This window comes from Malaclemys terrapin, chromosome 4, assembly GCF_027887155.1.
Source record: "Malaclemys terrapin pileata isolate rMalTer1 chromosome 4, rMalTer1.hap1, whole genome shotgun sequence".
Classification (NCBI taxonomy): Eukaryota; Metazoa; Chordata; order Testudines; family Emydidae; genus Malaclemys; species Malaclemys terrapin.
Genome location: NC_071508.1, coordinates 35,940,362 through 35,955,256, shown reverse-complemented (window position 1 = coordinate 35,955,256; position 14,895 = coordinate 35,940,362). Strand labels below are relative to the sequence as shown.

Here is a 14,895-nt window from a genome sequence, read left to right as displayed (position 1 = left end):
GAAATTATATATATACATCTGCTGAAGCAGTGGTGGTTAGTGGGGTGATGGAATAACAGTCTAAAATGCAGTGAGGTCTGAAACCTGACTTCAGGGGGAGTTTTGCCTGATTAAGGAGTGCAGGACTGGGCTTAGAATTCATGCCATGCATTTTCACATTCAGTGTCAAGTTCTTGACTGCTGCAGAGGTAATTTGTTACACTCAGTAATAAGTGATTACTTTTAGGCATATGCTTAAGTCCGTCCACCCACATGATGGCCCCAGTGGCCCTGGTGCTCGCCAGCCTCCCTTTACCAGCAGCCCGGAGGCTGGAGCTCAGCAGCTGAACTGGCCATGCTGCGGCTCTGTGGGGTGGGGGGAAGCAGGGGAGGGCCCGGGGGGAGACAGGCATCCTCGTGGGGCCGGGGGCCCCTGCAGGGCCCGGGCCAAATTGCCCTGCCCTCCCATTGGGCATCCCTGGAGAGCTTGTAGGAGCCCCCCCCCCCCCCTTACCTTGCTGGCGGCCACTCAAAAAGCAAAAGCAGGAGGACTCCCAAGCTCAGCTCAGCTGGTGCAGGTGTGTGTGACCACAGGTGGCTGGCCACGCTGCAGCTCTGGGAGGTGGGGAAGCAGGGAAGGGGCCGGAGGAGCCTCAGCCTCCCCAGCTGGGAATCCTGGGAGCAACAGGAGGCCTGGGGACAGGAATTCTTTGCCTATCCCCCGGCCCTTTAACAACCGTTTCTCCACCTGCCTCTAAGAGAACTGGCTCCAGCTCACCACTGGTGGCAGCTGTGTCTGTGTATGTTATAGCCAGTAGGGGATGTAAGCCATGAGAAAGTGATCAGAAAATGAGAGAAGCCGTGGGGAGCTTGACCTTGAGAAGGAGCCCCGAGAGACAGAGCTCCTTGAGCACTGCAGTGTCTGGAAAGGCAGGCTTAGGGACTTCTGAGCCAAGACATTTTTTTAAAATATGTTAAAATGTTTCTTTCCTTTATGTCTGACAGATAAATCATCAGGCTATCAACATTTTAATCTCCACTGAACCCATTGTTAGTCATAATCCAGCTGTTGTGCCCTTTGAGAAAATAAACGCTTCCTCCTTTTCCTTCAATTAGTCTTTAATCTGGAAGGGCATATATTTAGTGAATATTGTGGCCCCTCCTCTTTTTCTTTCTTTGGCTAAAGAAAAAAAATCTGCAGAAACAAATTATCTCTAATGCCTATAATACCGCCCCTCCCCCCGAAAATCAGTCTCCTGAAGTAGAAAGTTCTGGGAGTGGGGACTTGTTTTGTTTTGTTTTTCTTTGATTTCTGCCCATTCCTTTGACATTCAAGATGTTGTTTTAAAGGGCAGAGCCATTGATAATAATAATTTAGTTTTCTGAAGATTTTAGAATGTGTGTGTGTGTACATGTGACATAACATTGTATAATCCAGATTTATGAGCAGCTGTATCACCCCTGCCCTGCAACCTTCGGTGCCTTACAATGCCTTGTTCAAGTAGCTCTCACATGGACCATTCACAATCTGTCTTCCAGCATGCAGCCCACACCCTGAATGTCTGTGTGTAACTGCATCCTGCCAGTCCCACTTCGGTTACCCTCTTCTTCTCACCAGTCTTGGTTATATTTCAGGGTGACCCCAACGCACCCCCAGTCCCAGATTTCCCACCCCCAAAAATGTATATTCTGTACTGCCCAGCCCTCTTGTGTATAGTACAAATTATATAAAGTCCATCATTTCTTTAATAGAAATACTATGCCAGTTTACTATTTTAAAGAGTCCTTCAGACACAACAATTTAAACACACTGGATTAGATAAAATAGTAAAACAAGTTTATTAACTAAAATAGATCGATTTTAAGTGAGTACAAGTAATGAGGCATGAAGGTCAACAATGATTACAAGAAAAATAAAGATAAAACATTTACTAATGCAATTTAACAAGCTACATTAGCAAAGTTCAAAGCAAAGTTTTCCCACTGCATGCTTCAGCAGATCACTGACCAAATTCTTAGGTCAGAACCCCTCCACCAGTCCAGTGCTGCTGTTTATTTTTTCTCTTTCTTTGCACTAAAGATTGCAATCCAGCTAGTCTTTTCCTCTCATTTATGATTGAGGATTGTCTGCAGAGAAGCCGTCTGATGCTTTGAATTCTGTTGTGGCAAATGTCTCTCCCATTTCTGATTATATTGTATTAAAATTGTGTGCCTGGCTATGGCATGATTTCTGTTTATAGACTTCCACACCTATCCCATTTATTATTTTCCATCCCTGCTCCTGCATTCCACTTAATTTAAATCCAAAAATAAAATACCAAAATGTCATATAAATCTGTTCCCAAATGACAGTGTTTTCCTACGACCCTGTACTCGCCCAATAACACTTGGCCTGAAAGGGAAGTACATTCTCCATATATGGGACCTCAGCCCTCATCCTCAGGGATAAATTACCATCTGATCACCTGAGTTATAGGGTGAGGATTTACACAAAACCCCAGAGGGTCTCTATGATTCCCTCTCTCTTTTCTCCAGTCTCCTCCATCTCATACACTCCCCCATCATATCCTTTATTTTCTTTATTTTTAATACAGAACACAGCTACCACAGAGTTTTGCCCACTCTGATTAAACCAACTTCAAACTATTTGCTTTACAGTGTTGAGATAGTTACTGTTCATCTGCTTGTTCTGGACAACTTCCAATAATTCCCTTCTGGTTAATATTTAGATTATTTTTCAGATGTCTGGGCTCTCGTGTTCTGTTTCACTTCTGCCTTTGCCAGTATATTCTCTTTGCCTTTCATCAATAGTGTCTTTCATCTCTTCTTGTCTCATTTTCCTTTTCATGGTTTCTTCATTTGTTAGGAGTTTTTTCCAGTAGTTTATTATTAGTTTCTACCTCTGTTGTGTCTTCTTTTGTGTCTGAGGGCTTGGTTAAACTTGAAAGTTGGATCACATTAAATCAGCCCCGGGTGCCCTAACTCCTGAAGTGTCCACACTGGCGAGGCCCCTGGTAATCCACCTTGACAAGAAGCATAGAGCTTGCTGCACCCTGGTTGAAACGCCCGGGTGTCAGTGTGGAGGATGTGTTGCATTATTGCGCTGTGATTGGCCTCCAGAAACGTCCCATAGTCCACTGAAGTCAAGTGGTTACTCTGGTCATTGTTTTGAACTCGGCTGCAGGCATGTGGATATCCCCTTTCAAAGTTCTGTTTCTGACAGCCGGCATGGTTATCTGCTCCGGGACATAAAGCAAACCATTACTGTGGAATGCTGCTGCTGCCAAGGCACGTGTGTGTGCGTGTGTGTGAGAGAGGGGTGTATGTGGGTTGGGTCTGATGTTGGGGTTTCCCCCGGCTGGTGTCTGAACTTACAAGACAGCATGCTGACACACTGCCCCACAAAACAAGCTGTCTCTCCCCTTTATACACACAACACACTCCCTGTCACACTCCACCCCCCTTGCCCCATTTGAAAAGCACGCTGAAGCCACTTGCACACCGGGATAGCTACCACAATGCACTGATCTCTGTGGCGTAGCAAGAGATGCTAATGTGGCCATGCCACTGCGCTTGCAGCTGACAGTGTAAACACACGGCATCACTTTCCCTGCTGCTTTCTCTGAGGGCTGGTTTAACTCCCGGTGTTCTATATCTGCAAGTGTAGCCATAGCCTGAGATTAGCATCATACTATCCCAGGCTATCAGAGTGTCATTTTTTCCTTGTTTAAAGTCTCTCATTGTATAATTCTGATTTTAAAAGTAAATCATAGTTTAATTAGGAATTTCCAGTTTGCTCAGAAACTTCACACATTCTGCCCAGACGAGGACCTAGCCATATTGTTCAATGTACTTTTCCTCTCCAGACTGGATGACTGCATCTAAAGCTGAATGTAAAAACAATGCCTACGTTACAGATAGTACAAGAACTGTCCACTTCTTCCATGGTTTATGTCACTATGGCCATATGAAGTCAATGCTTCAGTCCCCACAACTAGCTCCCTGTGAGCTCTACTGCCACTTTAATGCCATGGTCTTAATCCTCTATGAAATTCCCAGGATGAGCAAGGACTGGCCCCAGAGAGACATCCCAGCTGGTAGGAGCAGACAGAGAAACAGCCTCAGCATGGACCAATGGACACTAATGTTATCAGACTGCCTGCTGCATAGGGTTGCCAACTTTCTACTCACACAAACCTGATCACTTTTGCACTGCCTGTCCCCCACCCCTCCTCTGAGCCCCCTCCTCTGAGGCCCCAACCTTCATCTGAGGCCCCACCCCCACTCACTCCATCCCTCCTCCCTCTGTTGCTCACTGTCCCCCCTCTCACTGGCTCATTTTCACCAGGCTGGCTCAGGGGGTTAAGGTGCGGGAGGGGGTGAGGGCTCTGGCTATGAGTGCGGGCTCTGAGGTGGGGCTGGAGATGAGCGATCTGGGGTGCGAGATGGTGCTCCAGGCTGGGACTGAGGGGTTTGGAAGATTGAAGGAGGATCAGGGCTGGGGTAGGGGGAAGGAGCGCAGGAGAGTGTTAGGGGTGCAGGCTCCGGGTGGCACTTACCTCAAGCAATTCCCAGAAGCAGCAGCATATCCCGCCTCTGGCTCCTATGTGGAGGTGCAGCCAGGTGGCTCTGTGTGCTGCCCCGTCCTCAGGTACCACCCTCTCAGTTCCTATTAGCTGTGATTCCCGGCCACTGAGATTTGCAAAGCCAGTGCTTGGGGTAGAAGTGGCGTGCAGAGCCCCCTGGCTTCTCTTATGCCTACGCCTGCCATAGCCCTGCTGCTCTCCTGACTGAATTTTTAACGGCCTGGTCAGCAGCGCTGACTGGAGCTGCCAGTGCCCCTGTTCAACCGGATGTTCTGGTTGAAAACCGGACACCTGGTAACCCTACTGCTGCACGGTTTTACTCTTCACATTCTCCCCTTGTGCTGATTGTTTGTTGCAATCCCCTCCTTCCCTCTGCCTCAGAGTCTCTTAACCTGTTTCCCTCCACCTGCGCTGCATTCTCCCCTCATTCCTTCCCTCCCCCCTTCCTTGTCCCCTTTCCCTTCCTCTCACTTTCTATTAAGCCAATCCCCACCTAAGAAACCGCACCCAGACTTTTAAAAATAAGAAATGTCACCCCACAGCAAAATAATAAACAGTGATACTTACAAACAATCATGCCATTCATTCTGCTTGTGTGTTCTATCTCTGTCCTGCATTTGTATGTCTGCCAATTACATTGTAAACTCCTCAGGGGAGGGACTATCTAGTACTGAGTACAGTGCCTACCACAATGGGGCTCTGTTCTTGGTTGCTCTGCAGGCACTACTATTATCCAGAGAATACAAACCTAGTGGCTCTAGCCCAAGTGACATAGGAGATGAAATTTCGATCCATGAACTGCTGAGATGGATGTGCTCCTCTGGGACCAAGCAGATCGCAAAGCCTAGGATGAAACATGTGAGAGCTGGAAGCAAAGCACTCTCGGCCTCAGCAGTGCCATTTCTATTCTGTATTACGCCTAAACCCCAGTTGGATATTGCCAATGGACAGGTGACATGGATGCAGTTATTCAGTAGCTTCTTGATTAGGTTGCTCGGAAATGGGAGATCAGATGATACCAGGTGATGACCCAGTTGGAACTGGCTGTTATGTTGTACAGAGGCTCCTGTTAAGCAATGCAGATAAGTTATAATTCAGACAGTGAATGTAGCAGAGCTCTGTCAGACTCCCTGGCTCTGCGTGATCACTGAACAGCACAGGAGGTAGCTTGTAAGTCAGGCTGCATCAAGCAATGGATTCTTAAGTATTAGCCAAAGTAATTCATGCTCGGGGTGGGAGATAGATTTTCCTTCCTTAAAAGCAGAAGGTGGCAGTAATTGATAGTAGGTGTTCTATGTGCTCTTACTGTCCTTCACCAGCCAACAAGATAAAGGATCAGAGTTATAAGTTGATGCCTGGATTTTCTCTGGAGCCTAGGATACTTCTTTTGTGAATGGGCAGAAGAAGGAGGGTGGCATGTTATCTCTGATGGCCACAGAGCTGAACAGGTAATATGAAAAGCAATGTATAAATAGAGGGTAGGGGTCTCCTTATCTGCATATCTTCCTAAAAATTGCAGACAGAAAACTGTTCTAAAATCAGTAATTATGTACACATAATTACATATATTTTCTATATTACATGGTACAAATAAGCTCATACTGTCATATGTGTGACAATGCTTCCCTTTGGAGCTGTCGTAAACATACAGCTAAGGGTAGCATAAAATCCCTCTTTACCCTGTAAAGGTTTAATTCCTCTTTTACCTGTAAAGGGTTAAGAAGCTCAGGTAACCTAGCTGACATCTGACCAAAAGGACCAATAAGGGGACAAGAACAGGAGTACTTGTGGCACCTTAGAGACTAACAAATTTATTAGAGCATAAGCTTTCGTGGACTACAGCCCACTTCTTCGGATGCATACAGAGTGGAATAAATATTGAGGATATATATACACACACATACAGAGAGCATAAACAGGTGGGAGTTGTCTTACCAACTCTGAGAGGCCAATTAAGTAAGAGAAAAAAAACTTTTGAAGTGATCATCAAGATAGCCCAGTACAGACAGTTTGATAAGAAGTGTGAGAATACTTACAATGGGAGATAGATTCAATGTTTGTAATGGCTCAGCCATTCCCAGTCCTTATTCAATCCTTTGTTGATTGTGTCTAGTTTGCATATCAATTCCAGCTCAGCAGTCTCTCGTTGGAGTCTGTTTTTGAAGTTTTTCTGTTGTAATATAGCCATCCGCAGGTCTGTCATTGAATGACCAGACAGGTTAAAGTGTTCTCCCACTGGTTTTTGAGTATTATGATTCCTGATGTCAGATTTGTGTCCATTAATTCTTTTGCGTAGAGACTGTTCGCTTTGGCCAATGTACATGGCAGAGGGGCATTGCTGGCACATGATAGCATATATCACATTGGTAGATGTGCAGGTGAACGAGCCCCTGATGGTATGGCTGATGTGATTAGGTCCTATGATGATGTCACTTGAATAGATATGTGGACAGAGTTGGCATCGGGGTTTGTTACAAGGATAGGTTCCTGGGTCAGTGGTTTTGTTCAGTGATGTGTGGTTGCTGGTGAGTATTTGCTTTAGGTTGGGGGTTGTCTGTAAGCGAGGACAGGTCTGTCTCCCAAGATCTGTGAGAGTAAAGGATCGTCTTTCAGGATAGGTTGTAGATCTCTGATGATGCGCTGGAGAGGTTTTAGTTGGGGGCTGAAGGTGACAGCTAGTGGTGTTCTGTTATTTTTTTTGTTGGGCCTGTCTTGTAGGAGGTGACTTCTGGGTACTCGTCTGGCTCTGTCAATCTGTTTTTTCACTTCAGCAGGTGGGTATTGTAGTTTTAAGAATGCTTGACAAGATACTTTCAAATTGAGGGGGCGGGGGAAGGCTTTGTCTGTCTGTTCTGTGTGCTTGCCGGAGACAGATCACGAAAATAAGCACTCCAACTCCATTAGTATTAGTAAGTACTAGCAAAGGAATGCGTTAGCTTACTTTTATTTTGGCTTGTGATTTCCTTTGTAGGAGGAGGGAGGTTTATCCCTGGTTTTGTAACTTTAAGGTTTTGCCTAGAGGGAAGATCCTCTATGTTCTTGAGTCTTTGGTTATTCTGTAAAGTACTTACCATCCCGATTTTACAAAGGTGATTCCTTTACCTTTTCTTTAATTAAAATTCTTTCTTTTAAGAACCTGATTGATTTTTCATTGTTTTAAGATCCAAGGGTTTAGGTCTGTGTTCACCTGTACCAATTGGTGAGGGGATTATTCTCAAGCCTCCCCAGGAAAAGGGGTGTAGGGCTTTGGGGGGATATTTGGTGAAGGTAGGGCTCCAAGTGGCCCTCCCTAACTGTTTGTTTAAATCACTTGGTGGTGGCCAAGTTACTTAATCCAAAGTATAAGAAAGAATTTGTGCCTTGGGGAGTTCTTAACCTAAGCTGGTAAAAATAAGCTTAGGGGGTCTTCATGCGGGTCCCCATGTCTGTACCCTAAAGTTCAGAGTGGGGAGGGAACCCTAACAGGAACCGGCTGAAGTTACTCAATTAGGGTGAACTGCATGCAGAACGGGGCAGGCAAACCCCAAAAGCTGGTGGATATGCCAATATTTAGATTTACCAAGCCAGCGCAGAACAGCTTCTGTATTACCTCACTGGTGATGCAGAAGTCCAAACAACGCAGTTCCCGTAAAGTATCCAGCCTCAGGTACACATGTCAAATATGATGAAGATTACTGAAAATCTCATTTCATCATATAAAAGAAAAGGTTCTCCCAATCCCAAAGGATCGGCCACATACCCAGGTCAAATTTTAATTTAGATCTTACCCAAAATACACACTTATAGCCAATTCTTATTAACTAGACTAAAATTTATTAAAACAGAAAAGAGATACAGTGTTGGTTAAAATATCCATATACATACAGACATGAGTTCAATTCTTGTGGTTCAGATACACAGCAGACAGAGATGGTGAGCCTGTAGTTGCCAAAAGTTCTTTTAAAAATAGTCCATAGGTTTTAATCCAATGTCCATATTCAGGACATTGGATTAAAACCATTGGATTGACTCCAGCCAATGACTGGGCATCTCAATTCTTATGGCTTAGGGTTTCCCCCTCTTGAAACCCAAAGCGGATCTGAGATTAAAAGGATTGTGTCCCAGGGTCTTTATACTTTTCCAGTAGCCTCTTGGCTTGAGAGAACAGTAGGATTAACCTTCTTCTCCCAAACATCATGGCAAAAAGCATAGGGTAATTTATCCATTAAACAGTGCATATACAGTTCACCACAAACTTCAAAAAGACATATAGACAATAATATTATTTCAATCAAGTGTCATCATAAAGGCTAATATTCCATTTGGATCTTGAATCAAAGCTATAGTAACAGACAAGTATTGTTTGTTTACAATACAAGACTTGAGCAAACACCTGCCATTCTATTGCTCTGACAATGCAGGTTGCATTTCAAAGTACTATTCTAACCTAATGCAATAGCCCAACTATCATTTACATATAGCAAGTCTTTAAAGGTTGACCATGGGTCAAGTCAGTCTATGAGTTAGATAACCCTTTCTGGCCATGTGCCACCTTTCAATTATACCCATAATGTCACTGGATGATTACAGACTTTTGTTTTAACCAAGAGCAAAAAAGTAGAGGAAAATACATAAAATATATCATTTGGGGCTAAATATTTCCCAAACTTTCCAAAACAGTACTATTTTGAGTATATAGTTGCATTATCAATCATATTTAGAAGATTTCTGCCAGTTTTGATCAAAAGTGTGAATTTCGGATTGTTTTTCAGATTGGGTGCCCAATAGCTTTTAAACAGTACATGGTACAGAAAAACTGCACCACTTCCAGCATCTACTTCCACCCTGGTAATGACCACCAGTCATGTGCCTAACGTAGTTAAAATGAGATTTTCTAGGTGGTGAGTTAACCGAAGTGCCCCAAATGAGTCCAGGCTGGTAGACTAGTGAGAATAAAGGGTTTTCAGTCCTGCCTCAACTATAAATCTGCATGGAAACTTAAGCATAGAGCTGCTACTACTTGTGCATGCGTTCCTGTCTCCCACTGAGCTGATGCTCACTTTTAGAATGTTTGTGTATGCATCTGCTGGGAAATAATCAAATATATTTGAGGTCATGTGGTTTTGGTGTATGCAGTTCTCTTAACAGTACATCATAATATGACATTCTAGCCGGTTATCCCAGTGCAGAATTCCAGATGAAAACCATGAAAGCTCTTGTAATTTTCATTGAATAGAATTTTGCCTTTGAAAGACATGACAGATTTCTAAAATACTGGAAATGGCATCTGACATTTCAAAAATGTCTGGGACAGGTCACTCCCCGCCCCACTCCTTGCTCACCTCTGAGAAACCTTATATGAATTTTTGTTTTCCCTTCCTATAGCTCTTTATAATCTTCACGTGTTTCCTTGTGGCTGGTCTGGTCAGTAGACAGAATTCTTCTAACACACTTTAGCAAATCACAATGGGTATCAATATGGTAAGAAGCCTCATCAGTGGCTCAGGCCCTAATGTTCAACACCTGATTGTTAAGTAGCTCTTCTTTAAGAGCCTCAACTATTAAAAAAAAAAGCACTTCTGAAACTGAGAAACACAAGGGAAGAGAAAGGATGCTCATGTAATTAAATCGCTGAATCAAAACTCAGACTCTCTGTGGCATTGGGCAAGTCATTCAATCTCTTATGTGTCTCAGTTCTCCATTTGAAAAATGACAATAATAATATTTCCCTCCCCTACCTTTTGTCTGTCTGGTCTATTTAGATTGTAGGATCCTCAGGGCAGGGACTGTCTGTGTGTAGTATTGCTCCTTTTAGCACCAGTGCCCTGTTCTGACACCAGCGTTACCCTCAGCAGAGTGGTGGCAGGTGTCCAGCACCTTGCAGATCAGAGGAGAAATCGGTGACAGGGATTCTGGGTAAACTCTAAGTGAAACTTGTCATATTTACATTTATTCACCTGTTTTGGAATGAGATGGTCACACAGCAGAGGCTCCTCTTCCAGAGATTTGTCTTCACTTCTTTCTTACCTTTAAATCTTGTGGAGCTCTTCTCTGTTGCTTCATCAAGAATACCCTCTCCCCACCTCCCCTGGCTAAGGCTTATCTCCACAGTTTCCCACATACACCCATGAGTTTTTTTCTTTTCCTGTTCAACTCAAACATAGAGTCTCTCATTCCATTAGCGGCATCTGGTTTCCTGCCTCCAAAATATCTCAGGGGTCTACCAAGCCTGACTGAACCTGCACCCCCCCCCCCAGGGAGTGCGAGATTCTCTCCCTCATACAAATTCAGGGCTCTTTTTCTCTCTGAAACATTGGGACTCCCCTCCCCATTCAGTGGAGCAACCACATTTTCAAGGCAACTGTAGTGATGGAGGAGGCCATGCAGGTGACAGTTCTGGTGGGTAGTGTGTTTCTATATGTGTGCAAGATCTAGCAGTTGTCAGGGGTGCAGAGGGTTCCCTATGAGCCCTGGAGGGAGGGCGGAGTGGCAGTATGTGACAGCCATGGTGGGGGCTGGTCATTGAGATGCACATGGTCATGGCTAGGCTGCTGCCATAGTTCCACACTCCACTGGCTGCCAGCTTCCTCAGGAGCATGGGCGGTTGGTGAACCCACAGCTTGTGGAGGCTAGCCCTCCCAGTCCCGCCCCTTCTGCCCAAGGCCCTGCCCCTTCCATGCCCATTGGAGCCCAGCCCCCTTCCACTGTGGCTGCTGGCCCCTTCCCCTAGGTAGTGCCCCCAGCCCAGGATAGCACTGAATCAGCCTCCCCCAGCCACAGAGCTCCGTAGAGCTGGGCAGCATGGCAGCAGCCTCCTCCGGCTCAGGAGCTCCAGAGACCCGGGCAGTGTGGCCCCAGCATCCCTGGGCTGCGCCTGCTGGCCTGACCCCAACCATGAAGCCCTCCCCGCACAGCCGAGTCACCAGCCCCAGCGCTGGGCAGGTGGTGCATCGGACTGCCCCAGTGCTGGTTGGCCAGAGTGGCCCCAACGCCAGGGGACTGGTGGTGTGGTGTGGTATGGCTCCCAGCCTGCCTGCCCAAGCCTTTGGGAAGAGCAGGCAGGAGTGGTCCTGGACTCCGGTGGAGCATGGGCGGGGCCACATGAGGCAGTTTGGGAAGGCAACACCTTCTCCTGCCTATGATACCCACCGCCCATGCTCAGGAGTCCAGAGTCTGGAGTAGGCGGTTCCAGAAACCAGTAGAAAATTTCTGTTGCAATAACCGCACCAGAGTTTCTGGTTGTGGGACTGTTCTCCTCTTTGTCTTCCAATCCCCCCACCCTTTGATCCCTGGTCACAGTGGAAGGTGGGTGTGATGCTGCCAGTGCTGGGCCTCGCAGCTGCCTCCCCTCCCCAGGCCTGAGGGTCAGAGCTGGGGGCAGAGACAGGAGATGTCTGTGTCCTGCAGGGGAGCAGCTGAGATAGTGCTGGGGGTGCGGAGGGGCAGGATCGCCCAGCTCCACCTGCCCTGAGCCTGGCCCAGCTGCCTGGAGAGGGGGCTCCCCCTACAGCCTCCCTGTAGGAATGGGGCTTCTCTGATTGGGTCACACCATCCTGGTGCTAATCTGTGTGAAGTTGAATCTGACTGGCTGAGAGCTGGGTAGGTGGGACTTAGGGTGGGCTGCCCATTAAATTCTGGTTGGTCAGTGGAAAGGGTGAGGGGCAGTGCATAGTGAGGAAGTTTTACCCCAAACCTTATTCCTTATTTGTCAATGACAAAGGTTTAAGAATTGGGGTGTCTGGGCCATTCGCAGTGCCGATTGGTCAAGAGTGAAATACAAGGGGTGGGGCTTATGCGGGATGTTCCAACCAACACTGGTTCCTCATTGGAATAGGGTGGGGGTTGGGAGAGGTGGAGGAGCAGAAATTCTATGTTATTGTTCATGTGGATTGGTCAGGGAGAGGGGCTGGTGGGCAGGGCCACCTGTTAGAACGGCTGTGACGAGCCTCCTTCACACTGTGAAACCCCTTCTCTGTGTTTCTCTCTCCTGCAGCTTGTGGAGTTGTGGTCTCACAGCCGCTGGCTGCAGGGATCTCGCCGCTGTTCTCAGAACCAGCCAGAGCCTGACAGAGCTGGACCTGAGTGATAATAAACTGGGAGTTTCTGGAGTGCGGCTGCTGTGTGAGGGATTGAAACACCCAAACTGCAAAGTGCAGAGACTGGAGTAAGTAACATTTGGCCCCTTCTGTGTGTTTACAGGTGTCCCCAGTGTAAAGTGCTTTACACAGTGAGAGAAAGTGAAGAGGAGGAGAAGATTTTTTTTTCTCTATTCCACTCTGATGTTTCTCGGGGATTGAGTGTCACCTCGTTACCCCCTGCCTACAACTAGAGGGAGTCTTACAAGTAGTAGCTGGGTGTCAGCTCCGTGACATCACCAGCCTTTCACTCAGTCAAGCACTCTCCTCTGGGCTTATTCCAGCCCCAGTTATGCCTTGCAGGCTGACAAGAGGGGCACCATAATCACTGAGTCCTTGATTCATTCTCCTGTGATATCCAGCCCCTGACTCTGGCTATTCACAGAAGTACCAGAATCCCTGCACCCAAAGATATAATGTACCCCAGTTTACCACAGTTACCTTCAATCACTGCTCCTGTAAGCCACACAGCACTTGTGAACACTTATAAGAAAACAAAAGTAGGTTTATTTAAGAAAGAATAAAGATTTATCCAGGAAAGAGAGAAGGTGATAGAAACAACTGGTTACAATGCAAAAAAAAAAAAAAAAAACTCTTAACGGATGATCAGGGGTCTACACTTTTCAATAATTACCTTTCCTATCTAATGAAACATGTTTTCCCCACAAATCTCAGTCAGTTGCAGAACTAGCTGGTGATCCCCTGCCTGCTTTGATGTTCCTTTTCACCTCCAAGTGTTTTTGATCATTTGCCATGGTCTTTGATGTTTTCCATTGAATGTTCTGGGATGTGGCAAGGGTAGACAACACAGCGTTCAGTAGATACGTTACATGTTATACTTGATGAATAAATATTGTATAAGAAGAGTTTGGTGTATTGAGTTTGTCAGGCCTGAGGTGAGAGCTGGTTGCAAAGAACAGGGGACCCTTTGCCAAGGGCGCTCTGTGTCACACCAACCCAATTTTCTTTTCTCTTATTCTTTATCTTTTCTCTTATTAAACCATCTCCATCTCATGCTGACCCTGGTGTTGTTCCTGGTCAGGGCTTTAGCAAAAAGGTGATCTTGCATTTTGCTCTGACTATAGCCAGGCCAGGGTTCAGTCTGATCCCCTCTCAGAAGCAGTTCTACAGCTGAGTTCTAGCTGTTGAGAACACTCTGCTTCAGTGCACAGTTGAGACTGTCTGATACAGGCCGTTCACCTTGGCAGCAACAGCACTACTCCGTACCATACCTGTAATTCTGCACAGCCACACACAAAGATGCGTACAGCAGTGCACAAGGGATCCCATCACATTTGGTGTTTAACCTGCTCAGAGGTAATGCAATCACATATTTTCCACCACCACATCCCTCTACACGATTTTAGCACAAGCAATGGAAAAGCAGCTGCAGTCGTACAATGAGTCTCCTCCCAGTGCAGTTCCATATTGTCCCTGTCCATCCTTACACGAGTGTCTTGATAACTCAGAATCACTGGGCTCAACACAGGGAATTTTAGGGGAAACATAATGGTCTGTGATGTGAAGGAGGGCAGACTAGATGAGCTAATGGTCTCTTGTGGCCTTAGGCTCTATGAAGCTGATTCTGTCACCTGCCAAGCCACTCACTTGAGTTAGTTGGAAAAAATTATAATTTTGGTTAAAAAGTGGATGAAATATTAAGCAAAATATTCCAAAGAGAATTCTATCCATTTTTTTAAGCGATATCTGCCACTCATATCCCTGCTGCATGCCAGCATCAAAGCAGCTGAGGGGAGATTCATTCGGCTCGGCTCGGCCTGGCCCCAAACACCCACCCCTCAGATTTACAAAGACAGAATGAATGAAAAATACAATGTTATAGCGTTAGAACTTCAAACATGTGTCAACTTAACAATTTTTTGTGGTGCATTGGGAATTCTTGTGCAAAAACATAAAATGTCCCACCATGGCAGTGTTGACTAACCCCTGATTTATGTGCATGAACACAGATGCCCCACAATGCATAATGACTGCCTGTTGACAGCATCCACAGCAATTACCACACTCCTGAGATGTGCTAAAGAGAACACAGGGCATGGTAATCAGTTAACAAATTAACACCCGGATGAAACCTACACACAGCACTCCCATCCCCCAACTAAATCCTCTTTTCCATGGTTCTCCATCACCCTCTGATTGTTCCCATCCTTCCAGCCCCAAGGGACTCCACTATAGCAGGTGGGGAAGAGCTTTGG

At 46.0% G+C, this 14,895-nt stretch overlaps 1 protein-coding gene across 3 annotated transcripts in view; it reads left to right on the top strand.

The window, feature by feature from the left end:
• Positions 1-14,895, top strand: part of LOC128836348 (NACHT, LRR and PYD domains-containing protein 3-like) — a 136,835-nt gene that overhangs the window by 83,419 nt on the left and 38,521 nt on the right. For 2 of the 3 annotated variants that reach the window (XM_054026554.1, XM_054026553.1), the window contains exon 7: positions 12,538-12,708. The exons of the other annotated variant lie outside the window; for it this stretch is intronic. In XM_054026554.1, coding sequence (XP_053882529.1) covers positions 12,538-12,708 — 171 coding nt within the window. The remainder of the gene's footprint in view (positions 1-12,537; positions 12,709-14,895) is intronic. 3 annotated transcript variants of the gene reach the window in all.